This window comes from Calonectris borealis, chromosome 6, assembly GCF_964195595.1.
Source record: "Calonectris borealis chromosome 6, bCalBor7.hap1.2, whole genome shotgun sequence".
NCBI lineage: Eukaryota > Metazoa > Chordata > Aves > Procellariiformes > Procellariidae > Calonectris > Calonectris borealis.
The window spans coordinates 5,311,125-5,330,611 of NC_134317.1; the positions used below are offsets into that span (position 1 = coordinate 5,311,125).

Genomic DNA, 19,487 nt, shown 5'->3' on the forward strand with positions numbered 1-19,487 from the left:
GACCAAAGGGATATCCCATAAGATATCCCATACCATATGACGTCATGCTCCGCATATAAAGCTGGGGGAAGAAGCAGGAAAGGGGGGACATTCAGATTGATGGCGTTTGTCTTCCCAAGTAACCGTTACGCGTGATGGAGCCCTGCTTTCCTGGAGATGGTTGAACACCTGCCTGCCGATGGGAAACAGTGAATGAATTCCTTGTTTTGCTTTGCTTGCGTGCACGACTTTTGCTTTCCCTATTGAACTGTCTTTGTCTCAACCTACGAGTTTTCTCACTTTTATCCTTCTGATTCTCTCCCCCATCCCACTGGGGGGGAGTGAGCGACCGGCTGGGTGGGGCTTAGTTGCCGGCTGGGGTTAAACCACAACAGTGCCTTAATCACAGGAAAACAGTGGGATTATTCACACATGCATAAAGTTCACATACACTTAGAGGACTTAGCTGTTGCCCTTCTGGTAACTAATATTTAAAATAGAACTGAGAAGGAAAAATGTAATTTCTGATTATACAGAGCTCAGCAAAGGGTCTCTTTTGAAAGGTCCCAAATACTTTCTCCTTTCCCTAAATTAAAAATTTACAACAGAGCAAGGAAGATAAGAACGATATCTAAGAGAGGTTTAAGTAACCATTAAACATCAGGAGTTCACAGTACAGACCTAGAGAGCTGGCAAACTGCTGGGGTGAGGGAGAAGTCAAAATACACATAGATATGTGAAACAATGTCCCCTGACGCAGAAGTACATAATAATCAACACAGAAGAAAATGCGATTATATATATTACATGTAACGTAATGTTTCAAACCACCGCATAATCATAAACAAGTAGATCTGGTCTGATACAAAACTATTTTTAGATGAAAGTGTCAAGTTTAAGCCTCCAATTTGAGTGTTATAACACCTGATATTTACAAAAATACTCATAAACCCACTATTTTCTTTATGTGAATGCAGATCATAAATCTGACCATTTTAGAATAAACTTGAAAATGCTTATGATAAACAGGCTGCTTCACGTGTGTTAAAATGAGGGAGCTGCCTGTAAGGACACCAAGAGCCCAGGGAGGAGCTGTTAGAAACCCTTTTTCCTCTCCTCTCTTCCCTATTCCTTTGAGTTTTCTCTGTTTAGGTGTTCCTAAGTAACTCAAACACACTCATTTTTTATTCTAGCGAAACCTGGCTTTGTTGAGTTTTAAGGCCTGTCAATCTTCTTTGCGATGCTCACTTCCAGATCCATCCCAAAGCTCTGCTGCACTCAATATCCCATCAAACTGCACATCATGCATAACAACAGGCAGTTTTTCTATTAATGACTTTCCTACTTTATATGTTTCAGGCATCAGCTTACGGAGCATAACCAATATTACAGATGAAACCCTAATGCCACCGACATTATCAGAGGAACTTGCACTCCAATGTGGGCAGGATTTCACCCAGCATGATCTAACTATCATCCCTAAAATATGGCCAACAAGAGGCAACACTGAAAGAAAGTCTCTGTAGAGGAGATGAATATGTCTGAAGAAAACAGAACTGCATTTTTTATGCCATCTTAATGGGGAAAAAATAAAGAGAGAGACATTGAGAAAGAGAAAGAAACAGTAGGGTTTTAGAAAAGTACCTGACCATCACTGGCAAATATTTCCTTACAAAAGGACAGTGTTTGTAAGTCACTTTGAAACTTTCAGCTAAATTTATTACCACTATAAAGCTGTATCCTTAGCTAATGTGAACTATGGTCATAGCTGTGGATTGTGCATATTGGCATTAAGAACAGTTCAACCTCAGCTAATTATTTTCAAAGTGTCTTTAGGAAAGAAGTGCTGTAGCTGAGAATCACCATCAAGGTAGTGTATACAAGTTGTCTATTGGTAAGTACAACTTCAGTTGTTTTAATTTTCTTTTTTTTTTTTTTTCCCCCTACTCATAAAAGGTCTTGTAAGTGTGCAGGGGAGTAAGTGGCCAAGCATGCTACGTGCTGGTTTAAACAGATGTTCCTGAGTTGGATATCCTGGATAAATATGGATTACCAAAGGATTAAAACCCTTAGGACACAGCTTAGATTCAGGACACAATTTACACCAAATGCTTGACATTAGTTATGGAGAGGAACATTTCTGTGTCATGGCCACTTCTACCAGCCAGCGTGCTGCTTGCTCCAGCTATTTGTGAGGCAGGGTTTTTTAACCTGAGAAATATAAATCAGCAACTGTATTTTGAGCTCCCAGACTTATGTGCAATTTTCTTAAAATACTCAAATTTCTGATCAAACTAACTGGGAAGTTTGCCGAGATTTGAAAACATTTCATCTCAACCTGGACCTCATTTAAAATAAATAAATGCAGTTCTATTTATGGTTTTGAAATAAGAAGTCAACAACAAAGAAATAAAAAGTCAATGATAAGTATTTCTTAAATTGTATCAGGTGAGATGTTTTATCCAAGTTTCATTCTGAATTTTATGGGGATAATGTTTTAATTCAATCAGGAATAAGAAAATTTAGCGGTTTTGCAGGAGACTATAGGAATTATAGAAGCTATGAGAATGCAACTCGATTTCACCATATTATCTGCAAGAAGATTTTTCCCCCTAAATTTAAACTCCCCAGTTCTTTTATTCTACAGTTGTTTCATTTAAAAAATGACATTTTAAAATCAAAACTTCTTTACTTTTGTGACCTAAAGATAAAAAGTATATAAACTAGTCAACTTTTTTATGAGATTGTCCATAAAGCAATCAGTCAGATTAAAAAAAAAAAAAAATGCTTTAAGGTATATTAGTCTCTGTACAGGTGGGATTTCACAGGATACATGCAGCAACCTAAGGTTTTCAAGCTCTTTGGAAAAGTCAGCTCACAATATTCTAATTCTTGCCTTGTGGCACCAACATTATTCAAGAAATCACTTCCAGCCGCTGAACGGCAAATTCAGGTAAGTGGAAGGAGGAGTCAGGCAAAGCTTATGCAGAGTAGATGAATCCCCACTACCCATCCTCTGTCTGTATAAAGACCCATAAATATCAGCATGCAGAGAAGACCCAGCTAGAATTAACAAGTATATTGCGTGAATTTGTCTATAGCTACAAGGTTAAAGTCACGGTTGAAAGTCGCTGCCGGAGAGCCCCTGCAAGGTGCGACCAGACTTGGGGGGGCTGCAAAAGGAGCCCCGAGCTCTGCGGCTGCGTTTGCATTCTGTCAAACGAACACCTGATGGCAGCACGTTATAGCTTCAGTGGTGCTCGCAATCTCCGAGGCTATTTAAAAATACGCTACTGTTCAGGGCTATTTAAAAATACAAGTGGCCGAGCTACACTGCCTCCTCCCTGGGCCCGCGCCGAGCCGGCACGCAACGCCCAGCCATGGAGATGCTTTGTGCTAAGGGCACCCGATGCGCTGGGAAGGTAAAATTCCCTCCTTGTCTGGGCTTGTTCACAGGTGATGCCCAGCCTATGTACACACGGCAGAAGCTCCTGCCAGTGTCCAAAGTGGGGAACAGAGTATTACTGGCTTCAATGCCTTTTCCCAAAATGCAAGTTACACCAGTCTCTGATGGCAGCCAGCTGCAGCAGGCTTGGCCAAGAGTTGACAATGTTCTTGCTTCAAGTGAGAGGTTGGACTAGGTGACCTCCGGTCTCCCTTTTCAAGGAGCATTTCTAGGATCCTTATGGTTTAGCACTATATAGGTGTGAGAACTTATTACTTGGCTCCTTTCTCCAGGCAGAAAATGTAACATTTCACATTACTCTCCCGTTCTCATTGGTGACATACAGTGCTGGTCACATCACTGCTACTCCTTTACAGGCATCTAAATAACAGGAAACCGTAGCAAATCCTTCCATAAAAGGCAGCATTAATATTCACATTACTTTCAACACAGTGCTAAGCGACTAAGTACTGACCACTTTTGACAGTGATGCCTTGGCGTCCCTGGGGCATCACCGCATGGTGGGTTCCTACATCCCATCCTTGACCGCTCAAGCACACACTCAGCACCAAAAATTTGCCCACTGGAAAATATATTCTCGGTTTGCCTAGTGCCTTAAGGTTGTCCTTAATATGTGTATAATATATATAATATGGAGGCTAATATTGACACACGCTCATTGCATGCAATGAGCCCGTTAGCTGCTGTCACTTGGTTTCTGAGACTGTAATCATACATTGGCTTAATACTGAAACAATGGCAATTTGGCTATTAACAGCACTAGTTGCTATATATACTTAAACATGCATCAACTCTGAATTTTGCAACTGATAGGTTCTGTAACATTCACATATTATACCTTAATTTCTTGCCACCATCTGCTATTTTAGCTTTTAGAAGATATCCTTCTTTCTCCACTACCTACAAGAAAGAAAAAAACCATGTCATAACCATATCATTTATTCGGATGAATGAATCCACTTAGTACATGCATAAGAGTCTGCATCTAGCTAATCTGTGTGGAGGCATTTTATCATATTTATCTCAGTTTAATCACCTATTTTTTCCCGATACAGTCAGTTTTTTTGAAAATTTGCAAACAATGTTTAAGGTCAATTAGTACACAGAATTAACCTCGAAAAAAACCCCAGTACTATTCTATTCATTGATTTAGAAGAAATTTATTTTAATGCAAGCAAAGTTTCTAGCTATAAGTAAAAAAACGAGTTGAAAATATATTGCAAGTAAATTATGTCAAGGTATAATTTCACATATTGAGTTTCATTAATAGCTATGAGGAACACATCATACTTCTATAGAAGCCTCTTGCTTATTATATTCTAAAGAGAGTCATGTGTTTACTGGTAACCCATGTCAGAGAAACATCGCTCACCCACCCCTCACAGCCCTTAAAAGGTCACACTTCATTGGAGTGTGTGCATCCTTGTGCAGGGAGAACTTGTCTTCAAGTTTCCAGCTGAACTAAATGATCTCATAGTATGGTGCAGAAAACCAAATTGAGCAGTTCTGTCAATTCTCAACATACAATCTGAAACGGGAATTATAACAAAGGAAAACACAGCTGTGTTGTGCATTTTCCAAAATAAACCTAAAAAGGCAAAGCCCTGAGCTATTACCTATACAAAGCAGTATGTGATATTAGCAACCTGGTATCACCTTTGTAGATTTATTACTGAAACCTGGTCCCTTTCCCGTGGTGTCAGAACCGGCTAAGGACCCTGCTGGTATGCACAAGGCTGCGACACCTGGTTGTAGGGTGCCAATGTTGTGCTTGAGTTTTGGCATATTAGAAGGAAGACCTAGGCTTTCTTTTTTGTTTTCATTTCTCCCTCTTAATTTGTGCTCCTCCACATCTCTGCACACACTTTTCTTAAGCCAGAGGCCCTTGTAGACTTGGTTGTCTATGATCTGCTGAAACATCCCTTGTATAGCTGTGATATACGACTTGCGATATGGGGGGGGGGTTGGCTATGTAAATTTATATTTAAAAATTGAAAACCAAACAAAACAAGACAGCTGCTCTTCAGCCAAACCCACAGACCTGCCATCTCATCAGGTATCATTAGCTAAGGATGTCCCAGCTGTGTCAGTAACAGGAAAAGAAAAAAATCGTGATTCAGAGTGGGTCTGTTTTCCCTTTCAAACTCTACTGAGTCAGTGCCTGGCTTGGATATTAGAAACTCCACGTGGTCTTTATAATAAATTATGTCACAAGGTGATTTTGTAACAATTTCAATATAATTTTGCTGTCTGCAAAGCTATTAAATAGCAATAAAACATACATTAACATGCAACATAAGGATTTTTAAATCAAACATATCTGTTATTTTTATTATACAAAATATCAGGAAAAAAGGAGAGTTTATGACCTTTGGAAGAAGGGGCAGGCAACTCAGGAGGACTACAAGGATGTTGTGAAGTTATGCAGGGAGAAAATTAGAGGGGCCAAAGCCCGACTAGAACTTAATCTGGCTAATCTATACATTAGCAACAAAAGGAGGGCTAAGGAGAATCTTCATCCTTTATTGGATGCGGAGGGAAACATAGTGACAAAGGATGAGGATGAGGAAAAGGCTGAGGTACTTAATGCCCTCTTTGCCTCAGTCTTTAATAGTAAGACCAGCTGTTCTTCCAGCCCCCCGAGCTGGAAGACAGGGACGGGGAGCAGAACGAAGCCACTATGATCCAAGGGGAAATGATCTTGCTACACCACTTAGACACACACAAGTCTATGGGCTGGATGGGATCCACCCGAAGGTACTGAGAGAGCTGGCAGAAGTGCTCACCAAGCCACTTTCCATCCTTTATCAGCAGTCCTGGCTAACCGGGGAGGTCCTGGTTGACTGGAGGTTAGCAAATGGGACACCCATCTACAAGAAGGGCCGGAAGGAGGATCCGGGGAACTACAGACCTGTCAGTCTGACCTCGGTGCCAGGGAAGATTATGGAGCAGGTCATCTTGAGTGCCATCATGTGGCACGTACAGGACAAACAGATGATCAGGCCCAATCAACATAGGTCTATGAAAGGCAGGACCTGCTTGACTAACCTGATCTCCTTCTATGACAAGGTGACATGCTTGTGAATGAGGGAAAGGCTGTGGATGTTGTCTACCTAGACTTTAGTAACGCCTTTGACACCGTTTCCTACAGCATTCTCCTGGAGAAGCTGGCTGCTCATGGCTTGGACGGGTGTACTTTTCGCTGGGTAGAAAACTGGCTGGATGGCGGGGCCCAGAGAGTTGTGGTGAACGGAGTTAAATCCAGTTGGCGGCCGGTCACGAGCGGTGTTCCCCAGGGCTCAGTACTGGGATCGGTCTTGTTCAATATCTTCATCAACGATCTGGACGAGGGGATCGAGTGCTCCCTCAGTAAGTTTGCAGACGACACCAAGCTGGGCGGGAGTGTTGATCTGCTGGAGGGTAGGAAGGCTCTGCAGAGGGACCTGGACAGGCTGGATCGATGGGCCGAGGTCAACTGTATGAGGTTCAACAAGGCCAAGTGCTGGGTCCTGCACTTCGGCCACAACAACCCCATGCAATGCTACACGGGAAGAGCGGCTGGAAAGCTGCCCGGAGGAAAAGGACCTGGGGGTGCTGATTGACAGCCGGGTGAACATGAGCCGGCAGTGTGCCCAGGTGGCCAAGAAGACCAATGGCATCCTGGCCTGTATCAGAAATAGTGTGGCCAGCAGGAGCAGGGAGGTGATGGTGCCCCTGTACTCGGCACTGGTGAGGCCGCACCTCGAATCCTGTGTTCAGTTTTGGGCCCCTCACTACAAGAAGGACATGGAGGTGTTGGAGCGTGTTCAGAGAAGGGCAACGAAGCTGGGGAAGGGCCTGGAGCACAAGTCTGATGAGGAGTGGCTGAGGGAGCTGGGGTTGTTTAGTCTGGAGAAGAGGAGGCTGAGGGGAGACCTCATCGCGCTCTACAACTACCTGAAAGGAGGTTGTAATGAGGTGGGTCTTGGTCTCTTCTGCCAAGTAACAAGCGATAGGATGAGAGGAAATGGCCTCAAGTTGCGCCAAGGGAGGTTTAGATTAGATGTTAGGAAAAATTTCTTCACCGAAAGGGTTGTCAAGCCTTGGAACAGGCTGCCCAGGGAAGTGGTTGAGTCACCATCCCTGGAGGTATTTAAAAGATGTGTAGATGCTTAGGGACATGGTTTAGTGGTGGACTTGGCAGTGCTAGGTTAACGGTTGGACTTGATTATCTTAGACGTCTTTTCCAACCTAAACGGTTCTATGATTCTATGATGATGATATTAACAGTGTAATATGTTTAACTATTTCCTCAGACTTTGTCTGTTGCCGGTATATAGCACTTAATGAAATACATACTGTGTATATAGCTGTTTGTACCTATGAAAAGGTATGTAGGTCTATGAACAATGATTTAGGTGATTCTCAAATGGGTACATGAGGATTACTGCATGCATTTTCTATAATTTGTACTTATCTCATGCAAATTCCTGTCATGCATATCATTGCCATAGAAAACTCAGAGAGAAAGTATGTAGGGATTATTATGCAGAGTCACGTCACTATTTATCTAGTGATGGATGGGTGAATTATTAGAGCTAAAATAAGACTTAATCCCCATCTCCACCTACCTTTTTTTTCTTTTTTCTTTTCTTTTTTTTTTTTTAAATCAAACTTATTTTACATCTTTCAATATTTTTCTTCTCCTTCTAACCCTTCATTTTTGTAGCATAAAACTTCTGGTGCTTGGCCAGGGCCAGAGATGCCAAATAACATATGAGAAAGGTTATTCTTTTTAATATTTCTATCCATCTGGAAACAGAAATTGGGAGGAGCATTGGCTAACCATTCAAGCTGTTGATTGCTTCTCTGAATCAGACCCAAAATCTCATGCTTTCAAAGTTTACCAACCACCCCTCACAAACTGTTATTTTAACCAATCCAAAACCAAAGGCAAATGTGATTTTCAACATCAGGTCTGAATCACCTCTATTCTCACATTTTAGGAAGTTAAAAATTGGATGTGCTTCCAGATGAAAATGTTGCTGCTCAGTCATATTTTCCTTATAATTGTCTTGAGCTAGAATATCAAATCCACTAACAAATGTTGGGCATATAAAATATCCTGATTTAAATTACATAGCTCAAACCTGCCATTTGTTATAAATTAAACAGCTCAAAATTGAAGAGCACAAAAATACAAGATCTTCAGTTAATATGAGACCTCTCAGTGCTAAGCAAAGTAACTTTCTGTGTATATATATTGCTTTAATTAGTACAGGTGCTGTCTTTAAAAAAAAATTAGCATGATCTTCATTAATTAATAATACCCACAGTTTTCTCTGTAATTAATATAAAAGGCATTTATGGAATTACAAAACAACTTTACCACAAAGACAAATAAAAAGATTTCTAGGATAACCTCTGTTTGGGGTGCTGTATTCCCCTTGTTTAACATCTGTTAATATCCCCTTTTCTGTTCTAGTTTCTATTTCAAGAAAATACTTCCAAGACAGATTAGGATCAATTTACAATACTTCTGCAAATGGATGATATTAGATTAAAAAGAATACCAAATATATCTTAATGATATGCTCTGTTGTTTCTGTCTCAATAAATATCATCATTTGTTGTTAAGCTGGTGCCCTTTCTGCACCTTTTCAACATATAGAAGGTTGAGAAAATGACCCAAAATGCCCTGAAGAATTAGTGTAGAAATAAGAAAATGGAATTATTGTGTGGGGTTTTGTGTTTGGTTTGGGTTTTTTTTTTTTAATTTGCTTTTTAGAAGAATATTAAAGATGAGAGTATGTATGTGTAAATATTTGAGTTTCTAAATAATAATAATAAAAAAAAAAGACTCTCATGAGCTAACAGTATTAGAAACTATGAGGAAAAGTAATTATCACTATATCACATATAGGTTCTATAATTTTCTTAATTAGGAGAATTCAAAGCTTCTGAACCTACCTAATCCTGAGAAGTTTGTGTAGGTAAAATTACCACTGACACCAACATTTCTTTGATGAATCTGTATTTGCATATTCATTTTCTTTTAATAGAAAAACCTCTATGCTTCTCATTCCCCCTGGATTATTTTAATGTCAAGGAAAATTTTGTTAAATTTTGAGATCACTTTTACTTATAAAAATTGATATTAATATTAAAAACACCTCAATATGGGCAAAGACATAGTTGCATTCCTTTATACCAAGTATTAATACTGATGAAACATCAGTCTAGTACAACCGAATTAACAGCAAAGTCAAGCTATATAAATTGCTTTGTACCTTCTAAAATTATTCTTTTTATTGATCAATCAAAATCCCTCAAATCCCCTAACATCTTGAGGCATCCAAAGCCTCATGTATTTATTTTTTAGTAAAGCATGCGTAACATTTACATTATAAACATTTAAAATAACAAGAGTGATTTATCTGTTCTATAGAGCAATTGCTTACCGTATGGTCCTGTGTACTAATGATGTCTGCAAGCGTTAAGTTATGTTGGGAATGATTTCTTCTATGACGATTTACCTAAAAAAAAAAAAAAAAAATTCAAGGATTTAAATTCAGAGAGGATTCAAATACATGCAGGTAAAGATGGACCAACAAATTTAATTACTGGGCATGCACGGCATGCACAGCATGCATTGGATGGAGTTTTGGAAACCTAGTTTCTTTCAGTACTGCATTTCTGTGAAAACTGGTGTTCCTCTGAATCCTATGTATTTGAAATGTACAGCTGCTAAACTCTAAACATCGCTGGTATAAATGTGTTTCTTTTTGATTTCACATTGGCAAATTTACCTAAAAATTAACCAACTGATAATAATAATTTTAAATTATGACTTTTCCATCAGGAATCTCAAAAATTGCTTAACTGCTTAGGTGCTCCTAAACCCATTTTACAGAAATGGGAAAGATGCTAATTATAACCTTAGGCCACAAACTAAGTCAATGAAGAAACTAGAAAGTAATTGGGAACCAACACATATCCAGTACATTTAAACTGCTTTAAAGGTTATTTCTAAAATCTTCATGACTGGAATGCTACAGCAAGCCTGGACTCTGAATCTACAATTGTCCCAAGTACTGAGTCCTTGATTTCCTCCAGTTCCCTCTTTTCTAGGAGGAAGGCAGTATAACCGTCTGTGACTTAAGTCTGGAAAATTATTGCATTAAACCAGAAATTATTAAGACTAAATAAGTTTGATCATAAATCAAGCTCAATAGCATTTTACTTCCTTACAAATCTGCAACAAAGAACAGGTCACCCAAAAATATGTGCATAAAACTTTTACTGTTTAAATTCAATGTCAATCAATTATACTATAATTTGGAGTTGCGATCCTGTAAAATTCAGTGATTATCTCCTTTTTTAACTGAAGCTAAAAAGCAAACAACAAAATATAGTCTCGACTAGTTTCCACTGTATTCATCATAATGCATTCTCTTTTTCCCTATTAAAACAGAGTTAGCCAAAAGTCATAATGTATTCTGTTTATATTCAAGTGTCTGAATATAGAAAATGTTCTTAATTAATCCAGAGGGCCACGCTCAAAAAACAGTTAAACATATTATGATCCCATATTTTTTCTCCACACATTGCTTTCATGTTTATTTGTAAGCACTAACATTTTTTAGCCTTGAAATCTATATCCTAGATATTGCTCTACTCTCCTAGTCAGAGCTAATGAGCTTAATGAATTACCAGTTCTAAATTTAATACAAACATTTCAAAGAAAGAGATAAAACATTCTTCACAATTCAAAAGTTTCCCTGACCTATTTATGAAGAATATCACTTAACAATTTCATTAAGGGTGAGTAACAGCTGGTGACATGGCTGTGTCCTAAAGTGTTTTTCTCTCTTAATATTCTGCATCTTAAGCAATCGAGCTTTCATAAGAAATACTTTAGTTAGTGGCAGTCCCTCCTTTGGGGAGAAAAAAAATGTCAGACCACATTTTCTATATTTCGCAATCTTGTTTTCAGGAGTGTCATGTTCCTGTTTTATTAGCATGTAGGGTAAACAAGAATGATTTGCTGATGCTATTGAGAGAACTTCTAAGATTACAGTCTTTCTATTTAGATTTTGGATGGAACTTAATATTAATGCAGGCAGAGGCATGTATATAAATGCAAAATAAATTAATTCAATTTATCTTTTTCTTTATCTTTACTGTTCAACTACTCTGAAGGTTCTATGGTGCTTAAGACATATAACTAAACTATTCAGGTCTACATCATAGAAAGTCTTTCTTTCCCAGATCCCCCATTTTAATTATTCCTTAACATACAACAGAGCATATTGCCCAGTGATGCCTTCTAAAATATATTCTTCACTCATCCAAATTAAATAACAAGACACACCACCACTCCACAGTATCTTTTTTTAACATTCAGCTGCTCTCTCCAGGAATCACACGTGTCTGTTGGGGGACCTATATGCAACTTTCTGAAGTGTACAGCACCGATCAGAGCTTTCGGTCTGGTCTTTAGTTCAGCGATCAGAGCATTAGCAAAAGAAATGCTCACATTTGATACATGCTAAAAAGAATATATCAGATGCACTAAATCCATCCACAACCAAACAAAGAAAGGAGATAGTAAAAAGTACTATTTTAGTAGTACTAGCAAATTATTAGTGATAGTACAATAAAACACAATAGTAAGATTTCCAGGAAGTATGAAAGGAGAAAAAAAATATTAAATTCCAGTTATGGATGACATTATGTGCTTTAAAAACCTCTTCGCTGTATGCAAAGCAGAAATATTAAGGAAAGCTGCACATGTACAAGGAGAAAGAAGAGACCTACCTGATTATTTAATGTGATACTTTTGCTAAAAGGCTGTTTCTCTTATAGGGCAAAAATAAAAGAAATTACATTACTTTGCAGCCCAGCAATGAGCAATCTCACGCAAGAGAGTCCTAAAGCTCCAAAGTCTGAATCTAGTTACAGAAATACAACCAAAATCCACAGCTATGTAAGCCAAGATCAAGCTTTTCTGGAAAAACACCCCAAATATTTGGCTTACAAATGGAATTAATGGAAACTTCAACAAAGTTTCTTACTCATTTCTACCAACCTTTTAGTTTAGAAATAGAACTTTTTAAAAAAAAAGAATCAAAACAGCTTGAAAAAACTCAGCAATAACAGAGGCAATATATTTTTTAAGACTGATTTTATAAAATTCCAGCAGACCTTATATAAATTTGGTCTTAAATATAGTTTGCAAATACTGCTGAATGAGTTAGTCATATCACTTCTTTCACAATATATTCAGTTCAATGTTAAAATGTTCTTAGCAGAACCTGGGTGACAGCAGTCAATATACTCCTGTTTCAATATACTCACAACTTTCAGTGGTGTACCAAAATATTCAAAGGGAAGTATAGGCTCAATTATTCTCATTCTTTCATTTAGCTTTTAATAGATAGACCATAAAGGAGATGTTTTGAGATTTCTTTTCCCTATAGCTCCATTCGATTACCCTAATAAACTGAATAAAAACCTAAATAATGTCTGTCACAAGTCCTCTACCTCACCTCCCAGGGTATGATGAAAGGCAGAGATTTACAGAACTTGTTCGTGAGAGCCCTTTTTGGGAAAGGCAGCTTATCAGCAGTTTTCTGATTTGATGAACATTCTTCAGTCAGCAACAATGTCACCTGCAGCATTAAAAATCCACTCTGCGAGCGCTTGCAAGTCTGTGGGCAAGTCTGGTTTTGTTAAATTCAGCCTCAGCAACCCCCCCTTCCCTTAGCTAAAGGGTATCCATCTCTTACCAGAGTTATTCTAGCATCTAAGCACTAATCCGTCATCATCCTTTCTACAAAGGCAAAGCCTCCATTACATATGCCTGGTATCCCGGCGTGAAGGAACAACCATCTGACAACTGCTGTTTTATCATTGATGAAGTAAAATACAATAACCTGATGTTTAATTTCATTTCTTTCTGTGTTCCCATTTGTTCTTTAAATTCTCCCTCTTTTTGTGGGAATTCATCATGACTAACTCATTGCTAGCCTCTTCAAATAGCATGGCGTTGATTTAAAGAGAGACTTGGAGGACTGATTTGGATTTTATTTCCCATTACAAGCATATTTCTGACCTAATTCGTCTAGTCAACGAGAAGCAGCATACTTCTTTTTTGATTTCAACCAAGCCTAACAAAACCAACTAGCATTTCTCAAAAGGCCCAGGCAGGCTGCTCTAGTGCAAAGTACAGACAATTATTTCCTGAAACATCATTCTGAATTCACTTCTATCCCTAAATAGTTAAGATAATTGTAGAAGACATTTCTAACTGGTTTTCAAGATTATCAAATAAGTTATTCACCACAGGTTATTTACCCACAAACGTCACCTACAAGTAGCCTAGGAAAACCATAGTTTGTTCAAACAAGCAGTACTTGGTGCAGCAGAGCTCTGCTTTAGATGAGAAACCCTGGGATGACATTTACCTGTTGTTTTCTCCATCAATCACTGTACTGCTCCATCAAGGAGAAGGTTCTCATGGAGGTTTTGTTAGATTTCTACCAAAAAAAATGTCACGCTGTTCATGTTTTGACCTTTCTTTTTAGGGGTCTAACTATTGTTTTGTTTCATTCTACCCACACTGCAATCATGTATGTGGAGATTCCTTAATAAACACGCAAAAAAAGAGAGAAAGCCCCTACTGTTGAATCCCTACTACCGCTTGTTGCTCCGCTCTGGACCTGATCCAGCAAAGCGCTCTGCAATGGGCTTAAGTGTTTTTCTGGATCAGGGCCAGAACACTCCATTCTTTATAGGATCGAACTTACTGGTGGCTGCTTGAAGGTTTGCAATGAAAGTACAAACTAGTCACATAAACTTTGTGAAAACCATTCCCTCAACAGAGAAGGAGGAGTGATACCTGATTTAGTGATGTCTGTGGTCATTTCGTTCCCAGTCACTCCCATACTGCAGTGACAGCTCATAATTGCTTAGATAGAGAAACTTAACAAAAATCTATTGAGGCATTTTTAATGGTCCCATCCCTTGAAAGACACCTAGGCAATGGCAAGAGAAAGGAAAATCCTGTAACATTTCATTCACTGCTGTGTTCGAAGTGATTTGTTTTGTTTTAACTTGGGCGGTATGGCAAATCCATCGTTATCTACAGAAATTACTTGGACACAGCTCTGCTATGATATCATTTCTCTCCTGCTGTGAAAGGCACTGAGAAAATCCCAAGGGTCTCCCCACTCGGAGATGCTCCTTTGTCATCTCAGCAGATAAGCGGTTTTGGTTCATCCTCAAGACATGGAGGCTGTCAAGAAACAGCGGGAGCAATCCCCTTCCCCCCCAACTTGCTGCTGCGGATGCTCTCGGTGCATTGGAGCTGTGCAATAGCTCAGCAGAAGACCCTGTTCAGCCCCAGGGAAAGCTCTTGTGTCCCAGGGGGCTCCTTGCCCACAGCTGTGGCCACTGGTGCTCCTGGCTTGCTCTGCAGCCCTCCTAACACCATCCTTCAGAGCTTAGAACCACGTGTGGGTTGGGTTTTTTTTTCCTTCTTGCTTGTCCCAAATAGATTTCTTCAGAAGAAAAAGTAATGGAGACTACAAGGCGGTATAACATGACATTAACTCTCTCTGCTTTTTTTTCTAAGGCTTGCAGGGAGAGAGAGAGAGAGAGACGAAGTGCAGTTTGTCCTGACCCCACCAGCCCTCATTTGCTCCTCACTCTCCCTCCCCATCCTCAGGCCCCCAAAAACGCGTTACTACGCAGGTGACCAAACGCTTTGCTCGGGAATAGGAACTTGCATGGATGGAGCTTTTGTGCGCTGGCTACAGACCAGATAATCTCTCTATGCATCATTTAATAAGAAAAGCACTTCACAGTCCTTACAGGCTTGAGTTTGTTACATATGACATACTCTCAGCAGAATCTGCAGACTGAAGTCAGTGGGGGAAGAAAAAAAGCAAGCAGGATTGTGTTGCATTCCCCCTGCATGTCTCCCTTTGAGCACACTGCCCTCTATATTCAGTTCAGATCTCCAGAGCCTGTGAAAATAATGATAATAGTTTTACTTCCCTTGACCTCTTGCTCCCTTATAAATCAGAATCCCATAGACCTTTCCCAAAGTGCGAGGGTCCTCCTTCATATTCGAGCCTGTGAAGGTAGGTATTTTATATCAAGGCAATTTAATCACGTGGGCGTGATCCCTGGCTTCAGAACTTGCTGTAGACAAGCACCGCGGCGCTTTTACTGAAGGATTATTCGCAGTAAACTCAATTTATTCATCTGCTTCATTCATGAAATAAGAGCAAAATAATTATTCAGATTCTACCTTAAATTTTAGCCAGTGTTAAGATGAACTGATTCTCTGTGATCAGAGAATAAACAATCATGAGCTTGATTACAAAGCGTGTTTGAAACTGTGTCGCCTTCTTTCCCAAAATTGTTGGAGGGGTGCTCCAAATTTGGGGTATCCAGTTTGGGCTAATATTTTAACTGCAAGGATAAGCCTACATCAGGCACTAGGTACTTTTCTCCATTAACAGCTTGCTGTTTCCCAGGAGCAGATTTTCCCCTAGAGTGGGAGCCCTTTTGTTCCTCTCTAGCTACTCAAATGGACTTTGAAATTTGTCCAATTGATCCTTGCTTTGCGGGAGTCCCAGCTGATGTAGTTGGCTTCATTTTTAGCCTTTTCAGGAGTAGGAGATCTGCCAAAACCATACGTGGAAGAGGAGACAGCCACAAAAGGTTCTTACCACCCATAGAAGTTTGAGAAATCCTAAGGTTGCTCTAAATTTGACCACAGGTCGCTCAGATTCGCGTAGCTGGGGATCAAACCATCACAAAGGGACCAACAGCTGCGTTGCCTCTAATCCTCAGGATTTCCAACTGGAAATCAAACTGGAACCTGGTCTCAAAGCTTCAATATGCTTTAATTGTATTAAATACAATACTTGCTGATTCAAGAAAAGAACATTTAAAGTGAGGCTTTTTTATATATTGGTACTAGCCTTTTCTGTTACAGACTAATATGTAACAAAATACAGCAATGCGCACACTGACAGCATTCGTCTAGCCATACATAAAAATATGTATTATGAAATAAAATATTTTGATAAGTTTCCTATTCAGATTTTTCTATTCATAATGCAGTTTTTACTTTTGGTTCACCACAATATTAGAATATATTAATCTTAAATACTGCAGGTGCTTTCGTAAAATTACAGATGAGTAGTTCACCAATGATAGAGGAAATAAGGAGTAAAAACAGCAGGAACAGAAAATGCAGTAGACATCAGTATTTCAGTGTTCTTTGCCTCTGACATCTATGTCTGCAAAATGTGTTCTTTGATGTTATGTCTATAAAAGGTAAAAAATCTAAGTTAATACAGACAGAGAGTAATGATAGATTATCTTTTCATGTCCCCTTTGGATCTTAGAATAATAAAGACAATAAATGTGAGAACTCAGCTATGACAGCAAACTGTGTCAGCAACTCTCACCTGAAATTGCACCCCAGAATAGTATTCTCAGGGCGAGGGGAAAGCAAAAAAATCATTAAAACTTAGTAAGTAAATGTGCAACAAAAAAAAAAAAAATCCAAAAGAATTGCCTTTACAAAGTCACATCCAGCACACACACTACAATCGAAATGCACTCAAAAGCTCGGTCTCTCCTGAAAGGACCGTCTTAACAGAAAGAGCGTAATTAACATTGATGTCACACTCCTGCAAGTCATCAGTTACTGTACACCATATAAATACCCTTGTACAAAATATTATTAATATTCCTAGACAAATGCTCAGTCCTCTCTAGCGGACTGTACGTTAGTGCATCTCTTTATCCTGCCTACCTAATTCCTTCCCTCGGATTTAAACAAGCCAAAAACTCACCTTATGCTACTGCAGAAGCAATTTTTATTTTTGAAGGTTAATCCAACTCAGCAGGATTTAGGGATGGCACTTTTGCTTGGTCGTAGGCATGTTGGCTCAGGCCAGACAGCTGTTTGGACATTCTCCACTGGGAAACTTGCCCTCAACACCCACAGTTGATGCACATACATGGTCTACTGGCTGCCTACTTCCATGCCCATCTGTTCAGATGGCATGGTGCCCACTCACAAGTTCGCTGGATCCTTGCCCTTAGTGTGTAGATGCCAGGCAATGATGGGCTTAGATGGGCAGCCTGCAAAATACTGAAAGTGATCATTTTTTTTCCTGTAGGAAGTCCTTCCTCTGCGATAGCACTGAAGCATGGATACCACATGCTACCCTACACTTAATAACACCTGTGGACATATATGTGCCAGAAGCATAAAGGCGGGGAGGGGGAGGAATATACTGGGGGGGGGGAGGGGGATACAAAATGGAATAGTACAAGGAAATTGCAAAGATTCTTGTGTAAGAATATGCTCTACGTTGTCAATGGCAGTGGAGGGATACCCGGGCCAACTTGAAACAAACTGGTTCAAACATCAAAGCAGCATAGCCATGGCCACATGAACCAGAGCACAGCCTATTTTATATTGCTTACCAGGCTAGCCTGTTTCTGAGACTCAGCTTAAAACTACCTTGGGCACTGCACATCTCTCAGTGGCCATAATGTATAAAAATCAAAGGTAGATCATACTGAAAACAGTGTGAACCAAATCCAGACCTGTCTAAAATTGTTTACCCTCAATGCACATTCCATATATACCATACTGCTTAAAATATTCCATGGTAAACAATGGCACCAGTAAACATAGATAGTAAAAAAATCATTTTAATAAAGATTCATTTTAATTTGTGTCATTGCCCTTTGAAATAATAACACAGAAAACCCTACTTGGTAACAACAGACTATTTTTATAAAAATTAGTATAGAAGAAAAGCTTCTGTCTCTGTTTTTCTGAGTCCAAAAGCCAATATTATTGCAGATATTTTAAGACAAAGCAGTAATGTTAAAATTAAAACATCATTTTCTACCCAAATATAGTTTAACAGCAAAACAACACATACTAATAATTTTGTTACTTTAAATAATAACCTCCTTAACAAATTAATATTTTTGTTAACTATTCCAAAAGAATATGTTTTATTAACATTTTCACTGAAATTATTTGAACAACTTCATATGTGCATATAAATCCTATAGTATTTTTACAGACCATCCATAGTTTTTAAGCTGTCCTTCATTCACTGTATGACAGTCATTAAAAAAGTTACATACTATAGTTTCTGCTTTTTGATTAGATGACCAAAACTTTTAAAAGAAGGAGGGAGAGGAAAATCAAAGAGATCTCTGCAGCAGAGAATATTTCCAATGGAGTCTTCCAGGACTTCTCCTTTCTGCCAACACTCTGGCGAACAAACTATCACACTTACTTACAAACACTCATGGAAAATTAATAAAATGAGTCGCAAATACCCATGAAACATATTCACAAAATTATTCTAACAAGAATAGGTTTTTTTTCTTTTTTCTTCCCCTTGCTGAGTGCACCCCAATACTGCTCTACGATTACATACACTTGCTAGCCGGCTGAAAATTTCGAGATATAAAACTTGCAGAATCCATGGCTGGATCTGCAGCCTGGCTTGCGGCTCTCATCTAGACAGCAGTGGAAGCCGGTGCTCGAAGGCACATTTAAGCTGTGTCTAACTTAGTGTTTATTCTGGGGTGACTGGATTTGAGCGCGCTGTCCCTACCCTAGAGAATTGTTTGCTGTGCGGAGACATCAGTCTTGTCTTTGAGCATGCTCCGCCGAATCAGTCATGTGTGACTACTTGATCTGTTTTGGTCTGGACATATTGTCAAATTGTTGTGTCCAAGTTTCACAGGAGCAGTGCCGAAAAAGTCCTGGCTCCGGAATGAAATTAGATTTATAAGGAACACAAGCCAAAAAAGTCGCTATGAACATCCAGTAACAAAAGCCCAAGAACCTGAATAAAAACTATTTTGATCTGACTTCCAAGCTTAGTTCAGCTTCTTTAATCTGAAGGAAAAAAAAACACTAAGACTACCTCCTTTCTAACTTTTAGGTTGCTGATTCCAGGCAACGCAGATGTAAAACATTGGCTTTTACAATGGAATG

At 39.1% G+C, this 19,487-nt stretch overlaps 1 protein-coding gene across 2 annotated transcripts in view; it reads right to left on the reverse strand.

Annotated features, from left to right (window-relative positions):
• The window catches only part of ARHGAP15 (Rho GTPase activating protein 15), a 333,439-nt gene that overhangs the window by 276,211 nt on the left and 37,741 nt on the right, over positions 1-19,487 (reverse strand). For both annotated transcript variants that reach the window (XM_075152711.1, XM_075152712.1), the window contains exons 3-4: positions 9,886-9,960; positions 4,284-4,345 (exon numbers count right to left, since the gene is read on the reverse strand). In XM_075152711.1, coding sequence (XP_075008812.1) covers positions 4,284-4,345; positions 9,886-9,960 — 137 coding nt within the window. The remainder of the gene's footprint in view (positions 1-4,283; positions 4,346-9,885; positions 9,961-19,487) is intronic.